Here is a 26,645-nt window from a genome sequence, read left to right as displayed (position 1 = left end):
TTTTAACTTTGGAAGCAACTAAAAAGAAAAAGTGCCAAAACATGCTAACCACACATTTTTCATCTTATCTGCATGCTAAAATCAGCAGTGTCTTTACCCACATAAGTTCAATGAATGTGGACCTATCCCGGTGATAGAAAAAAAAAAAAAAAGGAACGGATTGTAGAGAGGGTTCTATTTTGCCTGGAAGTTGATTCAATCAAAGCTCTGTCCCACTTTGCAGCAGCAACTTTGGGTTTTAGTACTTTTTTTTTTAATTTAAGAGATGCATATTTTAAATGTGCCTTTGGCTAAAAAAATAAACAACAACTGAGTTTCAAGAGACGTAGCTTTCAATGCTGTTCGTTTTCAACCTTTCAGCGGTCCAATTATATTACTGCAATCCAGTTATACATCCAATAAATCTATTTTTAAAGATGTGTGAACAGAGTAGCCTTAATTTCAAAGGCAATCAAGCTCTTCTATATTACATGGTAGTTGAATTTCTATAGGAGGAGAGGACAAGAAAATTTCTTACAACCCAAGTTACAGGTAAGTTGTCAAAACCTCGGTATTCTTAACACTTCCATTACAAGTCTGAAAAGCTATCAGGTAATTAAACTTGATAGTTAGCATCTGAACCTGGGTGTGTTAGTGATGTCCGGGGAGACACTCCACTAGAAGGTCCAAAACAAGGTTTCAACTACATTTGTAGGGTGAAAGTTTTGTTGCTGAAGATGTGTGTCCCATTGATTTTGGGTTTCTATGCCCCCGTCTCTTGGGGTACCAGTTTAGGCTCATAGGAAAGCCGAAAGGTCCCCCCCTACCTATTGCTGTCAAACAAAAGTTTAAAAGCACTAATTATGTTTTAAAGGTGAATGATATAATATGTCAATACTCAATAGTGTTTATTTTGTTTATATGTTGCTACTTTTTTTGCTTTTGGTGAACTTATACCAAGAATTACTAAAATTATATCCAAGTTTATTAAATATTACTTTAAAGGTTACTGAAAAGTTATCAAAATCATGTCAAAGGTTCAACAAAATTACATTAAAAGTCCCGAAATTCAACAAAATTATATGAAGCCTTTCAAAACCCCTTTTTTTTCTTTATGTAGGAACACATATGCTCTTTCTAACTCTGCCGCGCCTTCCTTAATTACTTTTTTTTTGGTATTTTCCTATGTCTTTTTAAAGTTGATATTCGAGGTTTATGATTGCCTCTTTCAATAATGTCGTGTCTAAGATTTGAACTTACGTCATCTTTTTGGAATACAATATTGAGCAAATTGATCCCTCTCAAAAAATTTTGAACCAATTTAATCCTGTTTATTTCAAAAGTGAGCAACCGAGAACAAATAAATCACGACATTAATGTTTTCTGTCAGTTGTACATAATTTTAATCGGTATAATAATTTGACCCTCAATATTTATATATTCTGTGCACATTTAACATAATACAAAAAGCGTTATGATTAAATTTATTAAATCAAGATCGTTATTTGCTCTAATTTTGTGAAAGGGACTAGAGATTTCTTTTAATCTTTTATATAAAATCTATAAAAAAATACGTAGATTTAAATTTAAAACATGATTGACTTATAATATCTAATTTTACCCTTTCTTATTTGCATCTTATTTTAAATTTTATAAATATGAATTCTTTTTGCTTTCCGTGATGATTAATAATGGTTATTGAATAGAAATTTCAAAGAAAATATAAAGTCACCTTCAACAAATAACAAATAACAAAAAAGAAAAAAAAGAAAAAAGAAAAAAGGTGAATGGTTTACTTCTTAGGTTACATAAGACACGATTTGTTGAAATTGAGGCCCATTGCTGTTGATGAGCTAAATCCAAAGCAGGCAGATGTAAAATGTTGTGGGATGATGTTTTTGAAATTTCAAAAGCGTGGTATATAAGACTTTTCTTGAAACACTATCCCCCTGGAATCATTTGGAGATGTATTGCAAGTTGAGGAACCCAGATTCTTATTGCTTTACTTGCTTGGCCAAATTTCAAGTGTCTCATTTGTTTAGATATGTTTTTGAAACACATGTAAAGAATCAAGTAACAGAATTAACAACTAAGAAGCCCTGTATTTACATTATGTTTATCAGAGCCGTGAAAATGGTGAAATTGAACATCACGCCAGTCATCAAACCCTGACCACCCAAACAGCCACTAAAACAATTTCCTACATTTCATCGATCTGAATCCGAACCCAAGTTTCAGATGTGTGGGACTTCCTTGCCTTGCATCCGCCCCACAGCAAATGGGTGGTTGTTCACCGCACCGAGTGGCATATTGCTTGAAACATGTGACGAAGGGCTGAAACTATGTGAACCATGAATCACTCGTGTTGCAGACGTGTAAGTCGAGACCTCAAGAGCAGGATCGAGGGGATGGTGCGAAGCTGCGGCACAGTTATTGGTTTTGGGATGGCCTAATCGACCGGTTTCACTGAGGACAATAAAAGAAAGAAAGCATAAATCATTAAGGAGTAAAGCCAATCATGCAGTGTCTAGAGTGGAATGTATGGTGCAGCAGGATCAAACTCATTCCATATTAGTGTAAATATGTATATCGTATACCTATTAGACGGCAATTTCCCGTTTGTCATCCTTGTTCCCGGGGAAGTCGACATCATTTCTATTCTCATACTATGTGATTTATCCTATGCGAACATAGATATAGTATCAGCATACTAATCATATTTGCATTTCAGTTTAAGACAATGTTACTTGTAGAGCTCTCTAATGGTTCCAAAACAAGAAACTTTTAGCAGATGCTTACCGTTAGATCCATTCTAGAAAAGGCCTGCATGAGGGCTTGTCCATTTTGATCAGCCGAATTTCGTACAAAAGGATGCTCAAGTAGCGTAGTTGCGGATGGCCGCCCGGCGGGATTTCTTTGAAAGCAACAACGTAGAAAATCCTTTCCTTCTGGAGATAATGCTTCTGGTACAGGCGGGGTTTTGTTCAGAACTTTGAACAAAGCTTGAGGCTGATGGATAAAAATTGACAGTAAAAGCATTAATGTAAAACCCTTTGTGGAAAATTTTCCTTAGTTACATTATGTATGAAAAACAATCTAAATCAGAACCATATGTGAAGTCCATTTAATATCAGCAAAGCTGTCAGAAATAAACTGCGAGCAAATTAAATAATTTCAGGGAAAAAAAGAGAGCAAATAAAAAAGACAGAAAATAGAGATGCGATTTTAAAAAATGAAGTTAAAAGAGAAGTTTAAACACGGCCATGGGCTTACCCCTTCAAGTTCACCCCAAGGAGGTCTACCATTAAACATCTCAATGACGGTACAACCCAAGCTCCATATGTCAACAGCCAGAGCAAGATTTGGATCGGAATCTTTCTTCATGACAGCTTTTATGACCTGCAGTGGAAATAACAGAAGTAAACAAAAAAAAAAAACGTAGAAACAGCCATGGAAAAGCCTAAAAGTCTTTACAAATTACTGTATAGTAAATCACCTCAGGAGCCATCCAGTATGGACTTCCTTTCAAAGAAAGCTCGTAGGATAATCCCGTAAGCTGAAATTTAAAAGAAAAAAGAAAAAGAAAAAGGAAAGAAAGAAAGAAATTATTAGACTGACAACATTTAAAAGGATATTTCACACATACATTAGACAAACACAACCAATTATCATAATCACAAGTCAAATCTATGTATTAGAGCAGCTTAAAAGAGTTCATTGTCCCAGGTAAACAACCATGAAGGAGACAATTGGTATTTGTGACCCTAAAAAGAACCAGCAGGAGTCTAACTATAAACAGAGAACCTGCCTAGGGACTGAAAGCATGGCCTTTGAAAGAATAGGTTGATATTGGAAAAGCAAAAAGTTCTCACTATGTAAGGCACTAGCTCCCCAGCATATTTTTCATAGCTCCCCAGCATATTTTTCTAACGGGTGCCTACATTCTGCAGAATACTTATCGTAGAAACATGCAAATTGAGAAGCCAGAAAACTTATACCACAGAGAAGGAATTAAAAAACTACCATTGATTATTCAGAAAAACAAAAATTACCTTGAAGAAGCAAGGTACTATAAGTAAATTTTGCATTGCCACATGAGAAATTTATAAGGAAGTAAAAAACTTACATGTTTTGCCATGCCAAAATCAGCAAGTTTAACAATGCCGTTGGCATCGACCAGCAAATTTGCACCTTTTATGTCCCTATACGAACAAGCATTCAAGTGAATGAAATCTGATGTTGACAAGATGCATCAAACACTATAACAAAAAACAGAATCACATCTAGAAGACATTTTCTAATTCAACCATTTTGACAGCTGTAACATGGAGCAAAAGTTCCCTTACAACAAAAGTTAGAAAAGAACCATTGGTGCATTAGGATTTTGCAATTTATATATTTTCAAAGGATTGTTCGCCCTTGGTATATCAATTTTGAAAGCATTAAATACAAAATAAACAAGTAATTAAGCTGCTATATAATTCTAATAGAGCATGAAAGTCACCTGTGTATTGTCTTGAAACTATGAAGGTATGCTAAGCCAGATAGAATATGACGGGTGAAATTGCGAACTATTGATTCTGTTATAGCTCCACAGTGCTCACGGACATATTTATTAATTGAGCCAGGATGGACATACTCCAAATATATGTATAAGTGATCATCAACCTATATATGAAACAATGAACCCCTCAAATTAACCCAGCTTAAAAGTAACTATTTCAGCATAGTGTAGAAGTGGAAGGACTACGTACTATTTCGCTGCCATAGTATTGAACAATATTTTGGTGCTTTAAGCGTCTCAAAACTCTAATTTCCTGCAACATGTAAGACCAGGAGGGATTTAAATAGCTTAAAAAGGGAAAAGTTTAAAGCAATCTGATTGAAATGTAAGGAATGGGTGCATGTGGAACAGTTAAAAGGTAAAGCAAAAAAAAGCTTATGTAACTATGATTTTCAGGGGAGTTCCATAGACCATTTTAATAAGTAGTATTAGATACTTAGCAGAACAAAGTGAAAACATCGTGTATGGTCTTTTAACCAAACATGTGGGCTTCTAAGAAATTTCAAGCCCCAATCTTGCAGCAGATAGTGGAGAAGCTAAAGCATATGTAATGGTTATTGAGGCATAAATTAGGACATAGAATATTACCTGCTCTAACTGTTTTATACATTCAACAGATTTAGGGTCATCAGGGATGATCTCAACTTCCTTCATTGCACACAAAGCTCCAGTCTCTCTGTCAAAAGGGAAAGAAATGAAATGTCACCTCTGCTACAAAGAAATCAAAAAACGCTGCAAAATCTGCTTCACAAGGCTTGCATACCTGTTTGTTGCTTCATAAACAGTTCCATATGTACCACGTCCAAGAAGTTTTCCTTTCTTCCATTGACTTATGATCGAAGTTGCCATTGGTTTTTCAATGACGTGATTTGAGACCGGTGATGGTAGTGGCACCGGTGATTGTGATGATGATGGTAAAGCTCCAGGGGGAAGGGGCAAAGGATGGGCATTTACTTGATTACTATTATTTTCAAGCCACTCTCCATGGTAGGATGAAGTTTTATTTGGACCAGGGATATGGAGTGGAGAATTCTCAGGACTATGTACATTTTGTACTGGTGAAGCATTATAAGCAGCAGGCCTACCTGAACATGGAACATCTAAGTCTATCAACCCACTTGATTCATGGAGATCTATGGCTCTTGATCTTTGTGGACTAACGGAGGGACTAGAGAAAGCCGTCGTCGGAGCACTCCTGGCCGAAACCTTCAACCTCAAGTCGTAGTTAACACCCCCGAAAATTTTCTCGCCAGGAAAACCCCTGCGACGACTTAACAAAGACTTGGTTGAATCTGCAACATCATAAGAATTAAAGTGATCTTGGGTGTTTGATCTTTGAGGACTGGCAGGAGATGAGAAATAACTTGTAGCACCGCTCCTTGTAGTCACCGTCGGCTTTGTGCCATTTGTAAAGCTTTCGACAAATTCGTCTTGAGAGAATTCCTTAAGAACATTTACCGATGATTTTGCTGCACTTTTAGCAACGTGATCTGCATTCTTCCTGAGAATTTCGTGAACCAAATTTATCAGAAGCACTGGCAACATAGAAATTCTAGTGCCAAGAGTTCATTTCTCCAATATTAATATATACACACATATAGGCAACCACCGCAATGTTGGCAATACCAAAAAAAAAAAAGAAAAGAAAAAGTGATAATATATTTTATTCTAGATCTTGCTTGCCAGTAGATGAGTTTATGTATAGAATTGAACCGACAAACGTGGGTCTTTTTATATTTCAGTTTAACACATAAACTTAAGTACTGACTTATTAACCGGAAAAAACTAAAGAGCCGATAAGCTAAGAAAAATAATTTAAAAACAAGTGAATAGATGTTGAAGGGTTACCTTCCGACAGCAGAGGCGAGCCTTTCATCAGGTGATGCTAGCTTACTCGGACCAGGACTGGAAACGGGCGTCTTGGATTTCCGGTTAAAGAACCCCTCAGGAAGAGGCAAAGGCTTGGGCTCGGCGTACGAAGACCAATGCTCCAACCTCTCAGGAGACTTGGAGTCCATCCTTGCCGGCGTATCAGGGGAACAGGGAGAGGAGAAGGAACGGTGGATATCACCAAACCTTAAGCCCAGCTCGTCGTCGGTCAAGTGCCTGAGCTTCCTTTGACGCGTGAGACGGCGCTGCTGTTGGGCTTGGTTATTACAAGAATTACCGGCATTGCCAGCGTTGCGGTGAAGATCAGAATGAAAGGACGGCAAAGAAGAAGAGAAATGAGGAGAAGTTTTGCGAGAAATAGGCATTGATCAGAAAGCAAGAACAAGAGACGTGTCTTTGTTGAGCTCGTCGTCGTCATGTGAAAATTAACGGGCAAAACATAAGAGTGTGTGTGTGTTTTTTTTTTCTTTTCTTTTTTGCTGTTACGATAGAACAATGGAAACACCTCGGTTCTTTCTCTGTTTACTTTGTCTTCTATCATTTTCCTAAAATATTATTATTTTTATTTATCTGGTACTCACATTTCACTTTGAATAAATTTAAAGTTGAATTAAATCCATTTTTAAATGGGATTAAGCTTGTTGAATGCTTTTTTTTTTTTTTTCAAACATAAAATTAAAACTCAAACTTTATACATTAAAATAAACATTCGTCAAGAAAATTTATTTTACAGTCCACTCAAGACTTTAATAAGAAATAAAAATGTGAGACTTTAACGATAAACCTAAAATCTTATAAGTTTGTTTTGGTTTAAATCAACCGGCCTTTGGTTTTTTTTTTTTTTTAATACAGGAGTAAATAACACGACATATGATTATCCATGTCTCTTGCTTTCTAATTTTTCTCTCATTAAAAAAGTAAGTCAATGCGTGATTTTCTTTCTTTTTGTTTTTTTTATTATTATAGTTATCCCTGTCTGAAACTGACCAAAAGCGTGGCATAATGCCAAAGGAAGTCGAGACGACATAAATAGATTTTTCCTTCTTTCTACTTTTTTTTTTTTGAATTCCTGAAATAAAATAAATTAAAAAGTCAATTTTTGACCAAAAATTATATTTTTGGGAGTTCGGCTTCTCTAACAATAATTGAACTATGTATCAACATCTTCCAACTTTCATTGTTTTCTCCATGCTCAACATCTTCTTCTCCTCTCCTTGGACCACCGATGAGCACCATTGCACCACCCAAGTGACATTTATTGTAAGGAAATCCTAAATTCCGATGTTTTTCGAAAATTCTCAAAAGAGCATATTATCAAATACATGATAAATACAAATTTTGAATTCAAATAATATAACTATAAAAATCTCAAATTCTCTCAAACAACAAAGATCATATAAGTTAGATAACCCTTTAATTCTTTAGTAAATTTCCTTTCTTTATTTTTTTTTTTAAAAAACTCTACCATTTATAGCAAACCATTGAACCTTTAATGTATATGAATTAAAACACATTTAATTCATTAAAAACTTTAAAAAAGAAGACAACTAACAATTTAAAGAGATGTGGTATAATCAATTCAACCGATTGGTTTGGCTCAATTTAGATTTTTTATAATTTTACATAAATTTATATCAATCTTAATATTTTAATACTTTTTATACTATGATTTTATAAAATTTTAAATATTTTAAATATATTTATTACTTTTATAATTTTTATAATTTATTAAAATTATTATTTTTATATTTTTATCATTTTATAATTTTAATAAATTTATATCAAATTTTATAATTTTTATTATTTAATAAATTTTATAATTTTATAATATATTTATGGGAAAATATTATATTAAACTAGAAGTTGTCACATGTTAAAATTAGATTGATCAATCAATTTATTTTAATTATGAACATAATCAATGATGAAACCGTTAATGAAATGACTTAATTGGGTACGAATTTAATACAAAAAATTAATTAATTTTTTTACATTTTCTTAAATACATTTTAGAGAGATAATCCCATATATATTCCTTAATATGGTTACTTTTTGATCGAATGCAATGGCTTGACCAACTAGTTTCTATATTTGGCTGACCAAACCCATTGTAACAAGTGTCGATTACAGGTCTCTGTAAAGCTCAGTCATATTGGGCTTTACGAGCTTGGTCGAATGTTCAGCCTTGGGCCTCAACAGTTTTAATCTGCAAATGGATGTTCCTGCCTTGGCTGATCCTAATTAAGCTGTGGATTTTATTGCAGAAATCGGATGAGTCAAACAATTTCATTTCATTTAGAAGACTTAGGATATTGGACTGACATTTTTCTTAAAAATAAAAAATAAGTTACGACAAAGAACACCTGTTGCGTCTTGAAAGTTGGCTTGACCAACGCGAATTAAACAAGGGTAAGTATGTACCAAATGTTACTTGAAACAAGAAATTATGTATCACACGTTTCAGATCATATTCTTTAATCTTTTAATGTTTACTTAGCAATAACGCTTAAATTTGACATTATTTTTATCAAGTGGAACAATATATATAATATTAGATACGAAGCTGACTGACAAAATGAATGGAATAATCAATAAATCTTACTTAATATGATCATAAGATAATACTTAATCTGTAATAAAATTTGATATTTTAAAATATAACCAATCAAGAAAGTTGTATTTATCCCACATACAAAAAAACAAAATGCTAGTAAAATCACACTTATATTTGACTCATTATTATTATTTTTACATGCATTCAGTATTTAACCACTTAAGACAAAAATAATTGGTTTGAACAAAATGTGGTTATGAATTTTAATATATAAAATAAAATAAAAGGGAAAATAGGACCTTAGGCTTGAATAAAACTCTAACATGCTACCAAAAACACGTGTCCCTTTTGTGGATGAGAAAAGTTGGACCACATGCAACCGAAGAACTGCAAGCTAAGCTAGACTATGGGGGTGTTGGAGCTGGAGGAATGATAACAACATTTGAGTCACCAATAAATAAGGAAAGGCATATGGCGGGAAAGAAATTATGTTGTTTTTAACGGTTGGTATTATTATTATTATTATTATTATTATTATTATTATTATTTTACAAGGAGTCTATCTCACTCATTAGTTTTTCCCGAACTCAGTTGTGTTATTATCTTCTTCTTTTTTTTTTTAATTAAACAATTACTAAAACCCTTCATTTTATAAAATAGAAAGCTTTATAATGAGGGTATTTTTTATCATTTTGAATTATGTAAAATTTAAAAAAAAATTATACTTAGACTCAAACTCAAAATATTGTAACTTTAACTTTAAATAAAATCTTTTATTTTGGAATTGATATGTAAATATGAAAAATATTTTTATAGTATTTTTAAAACAATAAATATTAACTTTGTCCCAACTTAATTTTATTTTTTAATATTATAAAAATTAAATTAATATATTTAATAATAAATGAATTAATTTAATGGAGTTTATAAAGTGACTTCTTTTGGGCCAAAAGCAATTTTGAAGTTGTTAAACAATACTAAATAGACATTTTCTCAAGTCAAATGTGTGAAAGGCAAAAACCTTTTTTTTCATTGCTTTGGAGTTCCGGTAAAAAATTTGAGTGAAAAACATTTTTAACCTTTATTTATAAATCAATGTATTTTATATGGTGGATATACAAATTATTTTCTTATTGATTTTTTAAAATATATATTTAAAATTGTAATGATTATATTTTAATATTTAAAATATAGTTTATATATTTAAATTAAATTATACAAAATTTTATATTAACTACTTAAAAGAGTATTTGAAATTCATTTTCATATATCAAAATATTAATAATGAGTTATAATAAATTATTTTTATATTTTCACTAAAATATCATAATATCAAAGAATATGAACATTATTTTAATGTATATTTTTACTTTACAACATCATGATTAAAATGAATATTTTATTTTTTAAAATCACTTTTTAAAAGCAAGGCATAAATTTCCAACTAAACTTTTCAAAAGTAATTTTTCACTCTGTTTTTTAAAAACAATGCTAAACTCGTTCTTAGGGTGCGTTCGGTTTGTTGAATCTTAAATTGTATTTCGTAGGAGTATGAAAATGTAAGATTACAGGTGAAATATAACATTACCTGTTTGATTCATTTGGCTAAAATATAATATTCAAATACTTAGTTGACAAAATATAAGATTATCTATAAGTAAAGTTTACTAAAGCATTTTTGTTTTTACAAGTTTAACATTTTTAGTCTTAAATTTTCATAAATTTATAATATTTTAATAAATTCATATTTATTATACCAACCATTAAAACAATTATGATAATATATTTATATGCTTTTAATATGAAAAGAAAAATAAAACTAAACTTCATAATATAAACCTCTCAACCGCTTTTGAGGTTTTCAACAACTCTAAGGATAAATTACAAAAATAGTTATTTTTTATCTTATATTACATTTTAGTTATGTATGTTTGAAATATTACGTTTTAGTCACATGCGTTATTGTTTTGTTATGAAGTGGTCATTTTACTATTAAGCTCCATTAACTCCTTAATGACAGTCAAAATGGGTTTTAAATGCCAACTTAGATGTCCAATTGCTGCGATGAAAATATATTTTTAATTAAATAAATTTAATTTAGACTGCCACGCAGGACATTCAAGTTGGTATTTAAAACCAATTTGGATTGTCACGTAGGATTGTCATTAGGAAGGTAACAGAGCTTAACGGTAGAGTGATTAATTCGCAACAAAATGATAATGTAAGTGACCAAAACGTAACATTTTTAAACATAAGTGATTAAAATGTAATATGAGACAAACAAAAGTGACAATTTTTGAGTTTACTCCAACTTTAAAATAATTGAGTTATTTTTCTTAATTTTAGGAAAACATTGATTAATATAAATAGAATAAAGGTATTTTTATCCTAAATTTTAAATTATGTTCAAAATTTTATATAACTTAAAAAAGTGTTGTAGTGAAATTATATATTATATGACGATATCTTAATATAATTAAAAAGAATTATATTAGAAATGATCGAAATATTAAGCTTATTCTAAAATATAATATTACGAGTAATAATATTAGATTTAGCTAACGCCATTGGATGATAGTTGCACCTTAGGGAAAGCGGCCTAGTTGAAGCAAAACAAGAGGCTACAAAATCCAATCACGTGACTCTCTAGGTGGAAAACACCTTCTCCGTAGTTTCTATCACGTGACTAGTATGTACATGTTTACAATCTTCTTCCGTCTGAATATAGAGCCCCTCTCACAGAAGAAAAACCCCGCCACTCTTCCGCTTTGAATACCACCCGAATATTCACTTTTCAATTATCCCGTCGGCAGTAAAGAGTCTTGGGCCTCAACGATCACTGCCACGTGTTGGATTTATGATAGTCCGTCGTATCGGAGCGTTAATCCTCCGGCGTATTTCCCAACTTCCCCTTCCAGATCGTACCTTATTCCATTCATCCGCAGCTTCAAATCGCAGGTTCTCAAACCATTTCGTCGACGATGACGAAGGAGGTAGCGCGATTTACCGGCTTGCGCTTAAATTCCAGCGGCCGACGACTGTGGAAGTGGAGCCTTCATCGCGGAACCGCATCAGCTTAATAGGAACAGTGGACGAGCCTCTCAAAGTTATGAATACCAGGAGCGATAACTTTGGGGTTCAGACTCGCCTCAATGTCAAAAACCCCTATGATTCTGATTGCAGATTCAAGTAAATTTCTTTTACTGGGTTATTTTCTAAGCTTAACCTTGTTGAAAATTTAATGCTGGAATTATGATTTTAAAACAGGATTAGACTGAAGATGTGGATGAAGATGGGGAAAATTTGTATGGAACATGTTAAGCCTGGGGATTTTATTTATGTTTCAGGGGTTTTGGGGTCTTTCTCTGTCGCTACTCTAGATAAGCAACTCATAATCTATTACCAGGTTCTTCAGAAAAATAAGCTCTTTTTTTTTTTTTTGCTACAATTGTTTATGATTCATGATATCAATCAAACTTACGTTGGTTAATTTTGGTATCCTAAGCTTCTAATGGAATTTGATTGATGCATTAATGGAGTTAACATGATGTTTGTTTAATGTATGGATTTACTTCCCTTCTTGTTTATGCAAATAAGAAGGATGCATTTACATGCATATTCATTTCATATATTATTGCAGGTAACTGTGACAGAGTTGAGTTTTGTTACTCACCACGGTGAAAGATCGACCACCCGAGAATGCAAGGAATTAGAATCAGAACAAGGTACAATGTTTCCGTCTATCTTTTTTAACTCGTGGTAGTAATTTTCTGGCTTCTTGTGAACTCATTCATAGCTGGAGCTTCTTTTTGTTGACCTTTATTACAACTTAGCTGGACAGATGTCTAATCTCTTATGTTGGGCCAATTTTAGGGCTTAGTCCTTGATCTTAAGAACATTTCAAAGTCTAGAATATCAGTTCTCGACTGTTATTGGCTTTGAAGTTTTTCATCCTTCATCTGCTCCATGCTTATTGTGTTTCTTTCTCTATTAAAAGATGTAGGTGAAGCTAGTATGGGGAGTTATGATAGCCAACTCTACTTGTGGCAAGTATTTTTTACCAACCCGTTTGAATGGTGGGACAATAGGAAAAGTAAGAAAAACCCTCGACAGCCAGATTTCAAGCACAAAGATACTGGTGAAGCTCTCTGGCTGAATCCCAACGATCCTCCTTGGATTAAAAAGCAACTCCAGCTGCTTGATTCAAAATTGGCAGAAGGTTTAGGTGACCGAGAAAGTCGCCGTTATAGTGTATCTGAATGGGTGTATGATGAGTAGGACAAATGTGCAGGATTCCAAGAGGAGGGCATGTATTAGTATTGGGGGTTCACTAGCATCATCCAAATGGAAAGAAAGATTTTTAACTTGAGCCATAATATGAAGGACAATAACAAACTGGAAACAACAATGTTACTACTGGGAAATTTACGGTAATTGTAGTGCTATGGTTATGTGGCTAACTAGGGATCGTGGTAATTATTGAATTGTACAACACCGTAGAAGTATTGTTTACTAGTTTTCTTGAGTTGGAACGTTTTGAGTGGAAAGTACTAATTGATTTTACAACATAACTAAACTTTTGTAAGACATATACATGTTTAAACGTGAAGAAACTTGCTCCATTCATTAACATTTGAAGCTTTTTTCTTTATTTTGTTTCTTTCACAAAACCCAAAATGTTTTCCAGGTCAGGCGGTGGCACGCGTAGCTCTTGCTGATGGATTTGTTTGCATGAGATTGGGCCCAGTTCTTTATTGGGTGTGGATATATGGGTCGCTATGGTTTGATTTTATTTGAACTGCAGAAAGAAATATAATATGGCCGAATCAAAATTTATATAAAAAAGAGGGTGGTTGATCTTGGTCCTCGCTTGGACCTGGTCGCCAGCAGTAGTTGCACAAAAGAACGCGATGACTTGGCGTATAATATACAAAACTTGTAGTATAGTCCACGTCGCGTATAAATTTGAAAACCGATCAAATCAGACTACTTGCTCATTTGGGATATGTCAGTGAGTCTTTGAGATGCTTAGGTATGCTCTTTTAAGGCATATATAGATATACTAAATAATGTCGGATGAAAGAAAAAAATTTATAATCTAAATAGAATAGTAATTTTTAAAGAGGTGAATTTTGAATGTGTTAATAATTTCTTTGTAACAAAATAAAAGACACAAACCCCTCTATTAGTCTGTTACATGAAGTAATAATTTATAACAAATGATTTTATAAATCAATTTTAAAATTGCATTGATGTCACTTTATTCAGTAATATTAAAATAAACTTACCTACATTTTATTTCAAATGAAACTAATAATACATAAAATTATACCTAATGAATATAATATGCATACATGCGTAACCAAATAACAAGTCAAGTCTCAACCCAATCATTTCATGTAGGATTAATTTCCTTAGCCAGGGATGCAATATTTCAACGAAATAAATTTGGTCAAAAAAGAAGAACAAAAAAATCAGCATTGTCACCTACCTACCAACCAATGAACCCATTATTCAGTATTCACCACAGTCGAAGAATAGGCAAGCATTCCTGCATGGTTAAGGTCTTTACATTCCACAGCTGAGGAATGTTGTGATTTGAAGATCATTTTATTAAGCCCACTGAAACCCAACAACTAAACTATTCACCTAGTTTGTATTGCTGATGATTATTGTTATTATTTAAAAACAATCAAGTGTACGTATGGTGGATGTTGACTTGGATCTAAGGAAATTGGCTCAGAAATGATAATGGATGGGAGGGCAGGACGGGGATTTCATACGTCAACGTCAACGACCCTTCTTATTGGTCGACACTGACACTAACGTCCCCACCTTTTACTAATTGTTAGCCATTTATTTATGCTTTAGTACACAAACTTTCTTCTATTAATATGACTTTTCAACTGAGGGGAAATAAATTCAGAAATTATGAGCTTTTAACTTAAAATAATAATAATAATAATGATTTACATTAACAATGAAATTAGTAGACCTCATAAGTCATTTTAGTATGATAAAAATAAAAGATGCGGTTATAAAATTAATATTTTCATCCTTGATTGAACTCTAATTCAAAACTTAGGAGAGGTACCCAAACATCATTACTCATTGAGTACTATCAACTATAAAAATGAATCTTCTTTTTTTGGTAATACAAATTTGGACTGACGAGTCAAAACCAAATGTGTAAGATTGTCATCCTTAGGTATTATTTTTAAAAGGGATAATTTTTAAAATTTTCTATTTCATTTCATTTTATAAACAATAATTATTTTATCGATGTAATTTTATTTTATGTTTATATATTACATATTCATTTATTTAAATATATACAATTAAAACAAAATTTAATGTATAATTTTATATTTATATATTAAATTAAATATTAAATTAAAATTAATGTATAATTTTTACATTTATATCAATTTTTAATTATAAGATAATTTAGGGTATCATCACTTAGTTAATAAGAAAAAAAAGTGTCATCTCACTCTAGCATTTGCTTGCAATAAAAGACAGGTTTCCGTTTTAAAATAAGATCTAAAAACTTGAAATTATCTAAAACAAGTACGTGGCATGACGAATGGAAATTTTATTATAAATTAATTTTAACTATTTTTTAATTTTAAAAAAACCCAAAACGCAATCTTGATCTAGTTTTCCGGTCGATTATTGTTTGGGCTAAACTAACATTTTAGTTCCTAAATTTGACAATATTTTTCACTTTGGTCTCTGGTTTTTCTTATTCATGTTACTCTTGAATTTAGATTTTGTTAAGGTATGAAGATGTGACATTTTGAGATTGTATGCATAATCACTTGAAATTTAAGATATCCAAAAGATTCAAAATTTCTTTATAATTTCTTTAATTTTTTTTTACAAATTTTGATTTTATATAAAAATTTTAAAATTTTAAGTGATAACATGATACAATTTTAGAGTATCTCGTATTTCATTCTTAATAGAATTAAAATTTAAGAACTAAATTGAAAAAAATTGTCAAATTTTGAGATTAATATAAACCAATTTCATGTACCAAATGATTTTTTTACCAAATTCAAGGTCTATATGTTAATTTATTTCTTATTATTACCATGTTTAATGAAAAAATATAGAAAATTTGAAAACAAAACAGCTATATACTCAAATGTAATGAATTCATCTTTTCTGCAAAAAACAATAAAAGCATTTTTAATAAAAATAAAATTAATAAGGGAAGATTTTTCTAAAAGAAAATATATTATAAATTATCTTATTAATCATTCTAATTTTTTTTTGTCAATTTACTGTTATAAATATTTTTTAAAATGGTCATTGAGCCGTTATCTCACTAATAGGAAGGGCATGCCAAGTCAGCCAAAATTTCCACCTGTTATCCACGTAATTAAAAGGTTAAAATTTCCCCAGATATAAACAATGTAAAACGACAATTGGGTTAGAGGAAAACGACATGCCCAAACATTTCCCTTTCACCCTCATACACTAATCGGAGGCCTCGCCGGTGATGAAGCTGATGAACTCCGACGCACATTCTTGCACTGTCTCTTTAGCTTCTTTGGATATTTTTGCATTGAAGGAGAGGGAGTTTTTCATTATGCGCACATTAGCTATAGGAGAAATCGATCTTGTTCTTTAGAACAACTGTCAGAGATGTTGCCAGACAATGGGCTGCCGACTGGGCTGGTTTGGCTTTTTTTCCCGTCATGGAAAATTAAAAAAGTCTTAAAACAGTGAATATTCACCATCAAAGTTTTGTTATTTAATGTTCCATCCGAAACAAAATTTAAGACCAAGACACAAAGAAATCACTCATCATTGTCTTCATACCCTTTTTTTCCCAACAATCAAAAAGATTTTTTTTTTAAAAAAAGGAAGAAGAAAAAGTAAAATCTTGAAACCGTAGCGGCAACAGCACTAGCCCAGAGATGTTTGGTGGTATTCAAAGCACTTGATCCTTTCTTCCCTCTGTCCTCTTCCACCATTTCCACCGTTTCCAAATTGTTATCCCCGTTTTGCCCCCAATCTTCTCCTGATTCCCCAACATACCCTTCCTCCCTCGACAAACTCACCGATAAAACCCAACCCCCTTTGCCACCACCTTTCCTCGACTTCACAGGACACAGAGTTTGACCACCCGAAAATCAAGAAATCGAACACACATTTTCATTTTCATCAACAAAACATTTCTGGGTCTTTACTGAAATGAGGACGGAACTGTTTTGTTGCTAAGAAACAGGCCACCATGTCATGAGGCCCTGATCAACCATTTTTGAGCTTCGAAATGAAGATATGGAACTTGAGCTTAAATTCGAGCTTTCCAACGATGAAGTCGTGCCAAAGAATAATCTGAGATCCATGGCTGCCGTTCAAGCTAGAGTTTTTTTTTTTTTTTTTTGAATTTTTAGTTTTATTATAACTCAATTGTCGTTTTACTTTATTTTATATTTAGGGAAATTTTAACCATTTAATTACGTGGATAATAGGTGGAAAATTGGCTGACATGGCATGCCCTGTCAGCTTCCCGTTAGTGACATAACGGCTGAGCGACCATTTTCTGAAATTTTTCTAATGACCATAATTAAATTGATAAAATAAATTTTAAAGTGATCAACATCGGACGATTCTGTTTTAGGGTGATTAACGGGAAAATTTACCCAAAAATATATTCCTTTATTTTAAGATAAAAAACCTTTCCAGATTTTTTTCTCCAAAAAAATACCTTTGCAGTTTTAGAGTGCGCCCGCATGTACCACAAAAAAAAGAAAAAAAAAAAAAAAAGAGCGCGCCCGCCATCGAGGATATATAACCAAGTCACTCCACTCACTCTTTTACGAAATGCTTTTCGCAGATTAAACTCAGTAACAGCGAATGGCGTTTAACGACTTTTTCGCCGGAGAAATAGCAACTGAGCTTCTAAAACAGTTACTCTCCATCTCACGCAAGTCATGCCTCTGCAAATCCAGTGCGGACAATCTCATTACTAGCATCGAAGAACTCCTTCCCATCATCAATGAAATCAAGTACTCCGGCGTGGAACTCTCCGCCATTCGTCAATCTCAACTCGACCGTTTCTCCGAGACTCTTCGCGGCGGGCTCGAATTGGCCCGCAAAGTCCTGGCCTCCGGCCGTTGGAACGTCTACAAGAATCTCCAGTTGGCCCGGAAGATGGAGAGGTTAGAGAAACAAGTTTCGAGATTCGTTAGCGGGCCGATGCAGGCTCACTTGTTGGCCGACGTTCACCACATGCGCTTCGAAACGATGGAAAGGTTCGATCGGTTGGAAGGCCGATTGGAGCAGAGGCTCAATTCGATGAAGATCGGTGCCGGGGGGTGGGTGGAAGAAGCAGTTAAGAGAATGGAAGTTGAAGAGGAGGCTGGTTTGGGAATTTTTAATGGAGTCGGCTTGGATTTAGGGAAGAGTAAGGTGAAGAAAATGATAATCGGACGAGATGATTTGAACGTTGTTGGAATTTGTGGTATTGGAGGATCAGGGAAAACTACGTTGGCTAATGAAATTTGTAGAGATAATCAAGTTCGAAGTAAGTGTTTTCCTTGATGTAAGTAATTAATCAAATAAAGTTCCTTTTCTTTTTGTTGCTAATTGTCGATTATGATAAAATTAATTAACTCTGTTTACATTTTTTCAAAGGTTACTTCAACAACAGAATTTTGTTCTTAACTGTATCACAATCACCGGATCTGCAACAGTTAAGGGCAAGAATATGGGGATTTCTTACAGGAAACGAGGCCATGGGTTATACCAATAACCTGTTTGTTCCACAAGGGAAGCTACAGTGCGAGTGGGGAAGCGGACCGCGAACTCTAGTTGTTTTGGACGATGTCTGGTCCCTTTCCGCACTTGAACAACTAATTTTCAGGATCCCAACATATAAAACTCTGGTCGTTTCAAGATTTAAGTTCCCGACACCTGTTGTTAACGAAGTTTATAATGTAGAGTTGTTGAGGGAAGATGAATCATTGTCCCTTTTTTGTCACTCTGCTTTCGGGCAAAAATGGATTCCCCCTACTGCCAATGAGACTTTGGTCAAGCAGGTAACTAATTTAACTTCAAGTATTAATTAATGTTATTCTATTTTGTTGTTTGTTTCCCCTTTGCTGATGGTTGTTAAATTCTGGATTTGATAGATTGTTCATGAGTGCAAAGGACTTCCTTTAGCACTTAAAGTGATCGGAGCTTCGTTGCGAGACCAACCTGAAATGTATTGGGCCAGTGCTAAGAAAAGGCTATTGCGAGGAGAACCGATCTGCGAGTCTCATGAAAACAAGTTGCTGGAGCGGATGGCAATAAGCGTGGAATACTTGAACAAAAAGGTTAAGGAATGTTTCTTGGATTTGGGATCATTTCCAGAAGATAAAAAAATTCCCCTTGATGTTCTCATTAACATGTGGGTTGAGATACATGACATTGATGAGGAGGAAGCATTTGCCATTCTTGTCGAGCTTTCTGATAAGAATCTACTCACTTTGGTGAAAGACCCACGGTATGTCGCTCGAAATTCTTTGTTTATGAAGCAAATCAGTCGGGTTTGGTTTTAGTTGGTTGAGATACCTGATTTTTTATTTTATTTTTCTGAATTGTGTTGTGCAGGGTTGGAGATGCGTACAGTAGTTATTATGAAATTTGTGTTACTCAACATGATGTGTTGAGAGACCTTGCTCTTCATCTCAGCAATCAAGGGGATGTGAACGAGCGAAAGCGGTTGCTTATGCCTAGAAGAGATACTGAACTCCCCAGAGAATGGGAAAGAAACACAGACCGGCCATTCAATGCTCAGATAGTTTCAGTTCATACAGGTATCATAATCACTGGTTCTCAATTGCTTTTCATTAAATAAGATTGTTTTAGTAGCCGAGCTTTACTCACAATTTCTACAGCAAATCATGTTGTTGTCTTACTGTGTTTTGCTCATTGAATTTGAAACAGGAGAAATGAGGGAAATGGACTGGTTTCGCATGGAATTCCCAAAGGCTGAAGTACTCATCCTGAATTTTTCCTCCAATGAATACTTCTTGCCTCCTTTCATAGACGACATGCCCAAGCTTAGGGCACTTATTGTCATAAATTATGGTACAAATGAGGCAATATTTGAGAATTTTTCAGTCTTCACCAATCTGGCAAATTTGCGAAGCCTATGGCTTGAAAAAACGTGGGTTCCTCAATTGACCAATCCAACTGTTCACATGAAAAACTTGCGGAAACTATCTATGGTTCTTTGCAAGGTTAATAACAGCTTTAATCCATCAGTGATAGACCTGCCCCTGATCTTCCCTCGTTTGTCGGAGCTCATTATTGATCATTGTCATGATTTGATTAAGTTGCCATCGAGCATTTGTGAGGTGAATTCACTCCAGAGCCTGAGCATAACCAACTGCCACCGACTATGTGAATTGCCTGCTGATTTGGGTATGCTGAAGAAACTACAGATACTTAGGTTGTATGCTTGTCCAGAGCTGAAGATGCTACCTCCCAGAATAGGCGAGCTTATTGGGTTAAAATACCTTGACATTTCACAATGCTTTAACTTGAGGTGTCTACCTGGGGAGATATTTCGATTAGCAAGCCTTGAAAAGATAGACATGAGGGAATGCTCACAGATTGTGAGCCTACCACCACAAACCGCTTTATCCAACATGAAGTCACTGCGCCGAGTTATCTGCGATGATGAAGTTTCTTGGCAATGGAGATACCTGGAGAAGACCAACCCAAACCTTTATGTTCAAGTCGCAGAGAAATGCTATAGCTTGGACTGGCTTGATGGCTGATGGTAAAACAACATATTCGCATATCATGTATCTCTGTTAATGTAGATATCGATGTGTATGTTTTTAATAATGCAATCTTTTTATGATTCTCTCTGGTCTTCTTGATGTGATATAGTTTCATCATTAAAAAAAATTGAGCCGTGAATATATTTTAGAAAAATACGAAAAACATTGTATCTAGCTACAAAAGAACCTTTTCTGTTGTTGTTGTTAAGTCAACTAGTCAAGAAGAGGCCCACCCCCAAAGAAAACATAAAAAAAAAGAAAAGTAACACCATGAATAGGCCCCTATGTTATTATCTGAGATGATGGCGGGCGGCTGAGAAGTATTAATGGATATAGCTTAGCTTGATTGGTTTGAGAGAGAGCCAAAGACCCCAATTTTCTAAGGGGAACAAGAAACGAGTAAAGAGATAGAAACGCGTGGATCCCACAAATAAGGACTGTTTGGGTCTATTGTCAGTAAGCTTTGCACGATCCGTTCACACTTGACATATCCTTACGAAATCCATGATTTAATCAATCAAAGTTTAGATTAGATTCGTTGTCTAGCCATGAGTGAGAAAAATAGTTAAAAAGCAAACAAAAAGAATAACCCCTTTGTTTTTTTTTTTAACCATTTTGGCGTAACTTGTGAATTATTTAATCCAAAGTCTTCCTTGACTAACCTACCTGATAAAGACGGGTGGTTCTAGAAGCACCACGGATGATTAATTGGCGTTTTGTTTTGCCACCACTCCAAGTTTTGAAAATGTCAAAAGAAAGTGATCAATCACCCTCGTAAACAAGCATTATTCTTTTTCAGTTTTCGGGCAGGTGGACATCAGTAAACAACAAACATCCTGAACTCAGACTAACTTCTTTTGATTATATTAGTGATGATAATTCAACCAAACCCTGTTAAAGATTAAATAACTTGTTTATTTTTGTTCAAACTAGGTTGAAATTACAAAAATCACAAATATGATATGAATACCCAAACAAGGCACCAGAGGGAAATAAAGATACTGGAATATGATCTCATGGGCTCTTTCAAGACTCAAACATAATTTCTTTCTCTAAATGCACTTTCAACCAGCACCCTGTTCTTTTTACACCAAGTTAAATCATCAATCAGAAACACAGTTTCTATCTACCTTGAGTATTTGGAGCCTAAACAGTGAACAAAATAACTAAAAAGCGGTAGAAGATTAAAATTCTGCGCATTGACCCAAAAGTGACGGTTTCATGAGTCATTTAACATGACTCGTACATATAAACATGAAATATGCCCAAATTTGTATCTAATATACAAACAATGTATGCTACTATGTTTAGAGAAACCTGGAGGGCAAATATTCATTTATTCTGAGGGGATAGCTGTAGAACTCCTCGGTTCTAACATCTCCTTTGCTGTGCTGGAATGGTTTCCACCATGGGATTCCTCTATCTTCCACATGATTTGCTTCGAGAGTGTTATCAAGCAAAGTCCCAACAATAATCGCGACAGTTGCGTGTGATGAGAAGATTGTATTCAATATGTCATTAAACTGCATGCATTACAATGGGCTATGCATATCAGACAGATGAAGCAAAGAGACAAGAAAGATATATTTCTAAATGTAAATGCATCTCAGAATATCATGTAAACTAAAAGGAAAATAAACTAACATTTTGAACATATAATCAGGTAAAAACTATGAGATTTCACATGATAAATCATCTGCGCAGCCTAAGAAATGTCGGTAAATGATATCATGCAGACCTGTTTTCTGTTAGAATTTTAGTTATCCAACTCCAGAGCCTTACTCCATTCAGTAGTTTCTAACTAACTAGACTGAGACAAGAAACATGGAGAACAAAATGATTGCAGTAAAAAACATACCCATACAGCATTTGTTCTAACAGGTCCATGACCGTCAAAAGTTCTGCTTGTTACGAAGTATTGAGGAATTGATAACCCCAGGAATAGAGAGACACCCAAAACATAGATGTTTCTCATAGAGTTACTATTTGCAAATTGTATGAATGTGATCCCAGAAGCAGCTGCATCACGAGGGAAACAGGGACGGGGATTCCCAATTAAAGCAAGAATCAGATGTCAAAAACCAAAACTATTACGACTACATTTTCACTCACCAACAATGCCCAACAAAATGCAGTAAATGGCAGCAAATATTGGCAATGGAATAGAGGCAAAAAAAGCACCAAACTTCCCTGAAAGAATGCACCGCAACACAATCGAGTATATAAACATGATGAATATAAAGGCAAATTTTTCAATGAAATAATTAACAAGTACAAAAACAAACCAAATATGGAGAAAAATATCATAAAAGCAGTTGAAATCTGCACAACCCTTCTGCTTCCTATATGTGTAAGTCCAAGAAGGCCCACATTTTCCCTGCAACATCATTCAGGTGAGACACTGAAACAAGTTTCTAAAGCATAGTGCTATCAGTTATGGATTTTACAGTTAATAACTACTATATATAGAATGGAACTTCTCTTTAGAAAAGCAATGCTTCCATACACAGATGCAGTAGTACCAACAAGAGAACCAAAAAGCCCTTCAAGCAGCATACCAATACCCTGGCATTTAGAAGCAAGATGACCAAGTTATCTTCACCACTGACAAAATATTATAACATGATTCAGGACTACAGTTTATCAATTCTGGAGAACTCATTGATGCATAACTTCTAAATAAACAATTCACAGCAGTATAGGGAAGGACCTGTAAGCCAATACTTCGGCTGAGTACATGTGCTGGAGGGGCTGTGGCACCAGAAAGCCGAGCTGCCGCAAAAAATGTTCCAGTTGACTGCTTTGGAAGTATAGACTTAATGTTAGCAGATAAAACAAGCAGCCTTACATTGACCTTACAAAATAGAAAATCCACATAGAATTGAAGTCATTTATGATCGTGACTAAACCTCAGCAGATGAAACTAGTGCAGCACCTAACATCCCAAACACATGGCTAGCTCTGAATATTGGCGTACCCCACTGAAATGGGTATGGAATTTTGATCCTAGAAACAATGACATAAAAATAATGAGTCATGAAGGGAAATAATAAAACAAGCAGAGCAGCAGATCATGGCTATACCAAGGAGCAGAAGACATTAGGAAAGATCGATCAGTGCGGCAACTCTGTTTAGTGGCAGGCTTAACATTGTTGTAAGCACCTGAGACAGTGAGGATAGCAGCAAACGCCCAGACAATACCAATGCATAAAAGCAAAGCAAACCTCTCAAGTATTAGATGTGCTCTTGAATGGATGCGCTTCAGGTACTGCAGCAAACAATAGTCCTTGTCAAATAAATAAAAAGGCATGTCAGCAGGAGACTTTACACTCAGAGAAGCTTATTTACCTGTTGGCAAATCATGAGCAGAATGAGCATAGGCAGGCCAATTTCCACACAGTTACCTAGCTGTATCATAAGTTAATTACATTAAAAACAGTTTGAATCAGCATATTATCAGTCCCAATCAAGCACAAAAGCATTCATAGAGGATTACCAATGGGAAGCCTCTTGCAAAAAGACCAAGACCAACGAGACAAACCACTGGCACCACAACTATGGGACTAAAGAATCTAGAGAGGAGGATGAGGAGAAAACGCTTAGAAAAAGTAGTGGTCAAAACTTGATAGCTTAATAATCAAACATCTCAAACCATACATACAAGCAGGCAACCATCTGCAAGCCAAAAATAAATATGTTGTACAAGTTGCTAGTCAAAACAACATTCATGATTACCTTGTCAGCTCCCCCCATGCCCGGCCATACCCAAGGATGATGTTGAGAAAGGAAGAAACTATCATTGATCCTTGAATGGTTCTCATACTATGAACAAACCGCTGCAAGCAAGCACCCCCCATTATAATCATTAAGCAATATGGTCATTAGCCATGAATGAGAAATGGAATATAGGAAGTGTACAACAATGAGCAAATCTATTGAGCATGTACACTACATTTGAGCATCGAGGATGATGTAGCTTATAACCTATAAAATAGCATTGTGATTTGGTAGGTAACTGAGATAAAATCAGAAAGAGCAAAAATAGTAGAGACAAACTAAGACCAAGGATGATGTACATCTAATTACGGAATGAAGAATAACCCAATTTACTTGCAGCACAAAAGACTTTATAATTCATAAGTTCCCCTCTATTACTTTTGCTTATATCTTACTAAAGTTTACATACATCGTGTGGAGATGCGAAGTCCTCATCATTATAATCATTGATGATTGAAAACAATGGTAAGGTGTACGCAATAGATGCACCCATCACTGTGGGAAGCCTTGAGCCAATAAGTGTTTGAAGCAGAGTATTTATACTAGACATAAACAGCAACGCTTGAATAACCCGGGCTTTATCACCCTGTTCATAGAGACAGAGGATTAGGAATCTGAGATTTAAGAAAGCATCGTATTCATTAAATAGATATTGTATCCAAACTGGTCATTAAACATACATGAGTACCACCCATCAGAGGCACGATATTACTTGCAATTAAGACTGTAGTTCCAAGATTCACAATGTCGTGTTGGAAAGCTAGTAAAAGAGCTTGAGCTGTGAAACAAGTTGGATTCTGTGAGATTAGATGCAAAGGATTCTGTTCTAATAAAAAAGTTAACAGTTAAATGAAATCAAAAGATATTACCCTAGTTAAGGTGAAAAAGGGTATGATAATGTACAAAGTAAAATGACAAAATGAAAACAAAAGAGAATCAGAAGTTCAGAACAAATAATAAGACATAGTTGTCCTTCAAAGAATCTAACGAAAAGAACCCATGTCCACAATATATTCAAACCTATCACTATAAGAACTTCTAGAAAAGAAAAAACTTAGATCCCCTTTGATCTTTTAACTTCACTAAGTACAAACATGCAAATGAAAGTTACAACAGCTGAAAAGCAAGCAACTTTAGCATAAAAATTTCAACTTTTGGTCAGCTTCCTTATCAAACTAAACGGTAAATACTTTTATCACAAAGCCAATAAAAAGGAAAGAGAAACTGACGCCAAGAAGGATTGGAGTGGATGCAGTATTGAAGCTGATGGAGTTGCTCAGCAGGAGTCCAAGTAGGTCCCCTTGAAAGGGCAAGACTGGGTGGTGCAGCCGGCGGTGCAGCCGCTTGCGGTGGCGGTGGGTGGTGGTGGTGGTTCTCTGTTTCACCCATCTTTTCTTTACTTTTACTTGGTTCTTTTTTTCCAGTTAATACCCTATGGTGCAGTCCTTGTAATCTTCTTTTTGTTCTTCTTCACTTGAAGCTGAGTATCTAATAGTAGACTTTTTCAGATTCCTAATAGTATAGTAGTTATAAAAGTTTTGAAGTTCGTTCCAAGTACTCTTTTTTCTGTTCATCTTTCCCGTTCTACTGAATAAATCACCGACGCACAATAAAATAATAATAAACAGAAATTATTAAAGAAAGCACCTTTGTTTTGTTCCAATAATGGAAAATATTAAAAAATAAAAGAAAGCACTTCATTCATGTTCAGCTCATTTTCATTAACGAAAACTTTGAAATACAAATATAACACAGAGAAGAGGAAAGGGAGACAAATCTTCCATCTTTGTTGGTCCCTTCCATCACAGATTAAAAAGATGAGACTTTCTTACTTCGTTAAAAAGCCAAATCTACTCTGTTTTAATCCAAATTCTAAGTAAAGTTCAAAGTTGTCAAATCAAAAGCTATTTTAATCCATTAATCTCAGCCCCACTAATACCACACTTTATCCATAATTGCATTTGCATCACCAAAACCAATTTCACTATTCTTCTAACCTTTGGGTTTGTTTTCCCTTTAAAATAGTTATGTTATGGTATAGTGTTCATGAAAAAAATTAAATGGGGTATTCATAAACTTTTTCTAATCT

At 34.2% G+C, this 26,645-nt stretch overlaps 4 protein-coding genes across 5 annotated transcripts; 2 read left to right on the top strand and 2 right to left on the bottom strand.

The window, feature by feature from the left end:
• Nucleotides 1–1,956: 1,956 nt before the first annotated feature.
• On the bottom strand, nt 1,957–7,195 carry LOC108450735 (mitogen-activated protein kinase kinase kinase 5-like). 2 transcript variants are annotated; one of them, XM_017748486.2, is made up of 11 exons: nt 6,392–7,169; nt 5,307–6,044; nt 5,132–5,219; nt 4,734–4,796; nt 4,484–4,647; nt 4,106–4,181; nt 3,476–3,535; nt 3,253–3,378; nt 2,779–2,988; nt 2,577–2,659; nt 1,957–2,445 (listed from the first exon to the last, which is right to left on the bottom strand). In XM_017748486.2, exons 1-11 carry the CDS (start codon nt 6,796–6,798, stop codon nt 2,214–2,216), a joined length of 2,247 nt encoding a protein of 748 aa, XP_017603975.1. In that variant the 5' UTR covers nt 6,799–7,169; the 3' UTR covers nt 1,957–2,213. The 2 variants fall into 2 exon arrangements, with proteins under 2 accessions (XP_017603975.1, XP_052884522.1); XM_053028562.1 differs by lacking the exon at nt 2,577–2,659 and having other exon boundaries at nt 6,392–7,195.
• A 4,449-nt stretch (nt 7,196–11,644) lies between these two features.
• Nucleotides 11,645–13,617, top strand: LOC108451954 (protein OSB1, mitochondrial). The gene is made up of 4 exons (XM_017749672.2): nt 11,645–12,176; nt 12,255–12,393; nt 12,628–12,712; nt 12,985–13,617. The coding sequence occupies exons 1-4, from the start codon at nt 11,845–11,847 to the stop codon at nt 13,263–13,265; spliced, it is 837 nt and encodes a 278-aa protein (XP_017605161.1). The 5' UTR covers nt 11,645–11,844; the 3' UTR covers nt 13,266–13,617.
• Nucleotides 13,618–16,752: 3,135 nt separating this feature from the next.
• Nucleotides 16,753–20,942, top strand: LOC108489977 (probable disease resistance protein At4g33300). Its single transcript, XM_017794753.2, has 5 exons — nt 16,753–18,528; nt 18,639–19,042; nt 19,136–19,491; nt 19,599–19,804; nt 19,935–20,942. Exons 1-5 carry the CDS (start codon nt 17,859–17,861, stop codon nt 20,771–20,773), a joined length of 2,475 nt encoding a protein of 824 aa, XP_017650242.1. The 5' UTR covers nt 16,753–17,858; the 3' UTR covers nt 20,774–20,942.
• Nucleotides 20,943–21,801: 859 nt separating this feature from the next.
• Nucleotides 21,802–26,645, bottom strand: LOC108450102 (nucleobase-ascorbate transporter 3-like). The gene is made up of 14 exons (XM_017747565.2): nt 25,786–26,645; nt 25,237–25,334; nt 24,966–25,142; nt 24,515–24,615; nt 24,276–24,351; nt 24,128–24,187; nt 23,863–24,047; nt 23,689–23,785; nt 23,490–23,576; nt 23,286–23,344; nt 23,065–23,156; nt 22,892–22,969; nt 22,638–22,798; nt 21,802–22,302 (listed from the first exon to the last, which is right to left on the bottom strand). Exons 1-14 carry the CDS (start codon nt 25,943–25,945, stop codon nt 22,087–22,089), a joined length of 1,647 nt encoding a protein of 548 aa, XP_017603054.1. The 5' UTR covers nt 25,946–26,645; the 3' UTR covers nt 21,802–22,086.

Source organism: Gossypium arboreum, chromosome 5 (assembly GCF_025698485.1).
Source record: "Gossypium arboreum isolate Shixiya-1 chromosome 5, ASM2569848v2, whole genome shotgun sequence".
In the NCBI taxonomy this organism is placed as follows: domain Eukaryota; kingdom Viridiplantae; phylum Streptophyta; class Magnoliopsida; order Malvales; family Malvaceae; genus Gossypium; species Gossypium arboreum.
The sequence above is the reverse complement of the archived record's forward strand: the minus strand, read 5'-3'. Positions and strand labels throughout refer to the sequence as shown.

Bases quoted from the DNA above. Each gene is read 5' to 3' on its own strand.
- LOC108489977 (XM_017794753.2), top strand. From the start codon at position 17,859: ATGGCGTTTAACGACTTTTTCGCCGGAGAAATAGCAACTGAGCTTCTA. The intron at 18,529-18,638 runs GTAAGTGTTTTC...ATTTTTTCAAAG, and splicing joins TAGAGATAATCAAGTTCGAA to GTTACTTCAACAACAGAATT. The intron at 19,043-19,135 runs GTAACTAATTTA...TGGATTTGATAG, and splicing joins ATGAGACTTTGGTCAAGCAG to ATTGTTCATGAGTGCAAAGG.
- LOC108450102 (XM_017747565.2), bottom strand. From the start codon at position 25,945: ATGGGTGAAACAGAGAACCACCACCACCACCCACCGCCACCGCAAGCG. The intron at 24,048-24,127 runs GTAAATAAGCTT...TGTTTGCTGCAG, and splicing joins TGCTCATGATTTGCCAACAG to TACCTGAAGCGCATCCATTC. The intron at 23,577-23,688 runs GTTTAGTCACGA...CTTCCAAAGCAG, and splicing joins CACTAGTTTCATCTGCTGAG to TCAACTGGAACATTTTTTGC.
- LOC108451954 (XM_017749672.2), top strand. From the start codon at position 11,845: ATGATAGTCCGTCGTATCGGAGCGTTAATCCTCCGGCGTATTTCCCAA. The intron at 12,177-12,254 runs GTAAATTTCTTT...ATTTTAAAACAG, and splicing joins GATTCTGATTGCAGATTCAA to GATTAGACTGAAGATGTGGA. The intron at 12,394-12,627 runs GTTCTTCAGAAA...ATATTATTGCAG, and splicing joins AACTCATAATCTATTACCAG to GTAACTGTGACAGAGTTGAG.
- LOC108450735 (XM_017748486.2), bottom strand. From the start codon at position 6,798: ATGCCTATTTCTCGCAAAACTTCTCCTCATTTCTCTTCTTCTTTGCCG. The intron at 6,045-6,391 runs GTAACCCTTCAA...CGAAATTCTCAG, and splicing joins CTCGCCTCTGCTGTCGGAAG to GAAGAATGCAGATCACGTTG. The intron at 4,648-4,733 runs GTACGTAGTCCT...TTTCATATATAG, and splicing joins AATACTATGGCAGCGAAATA to GTTGATGATCACTTATACAT.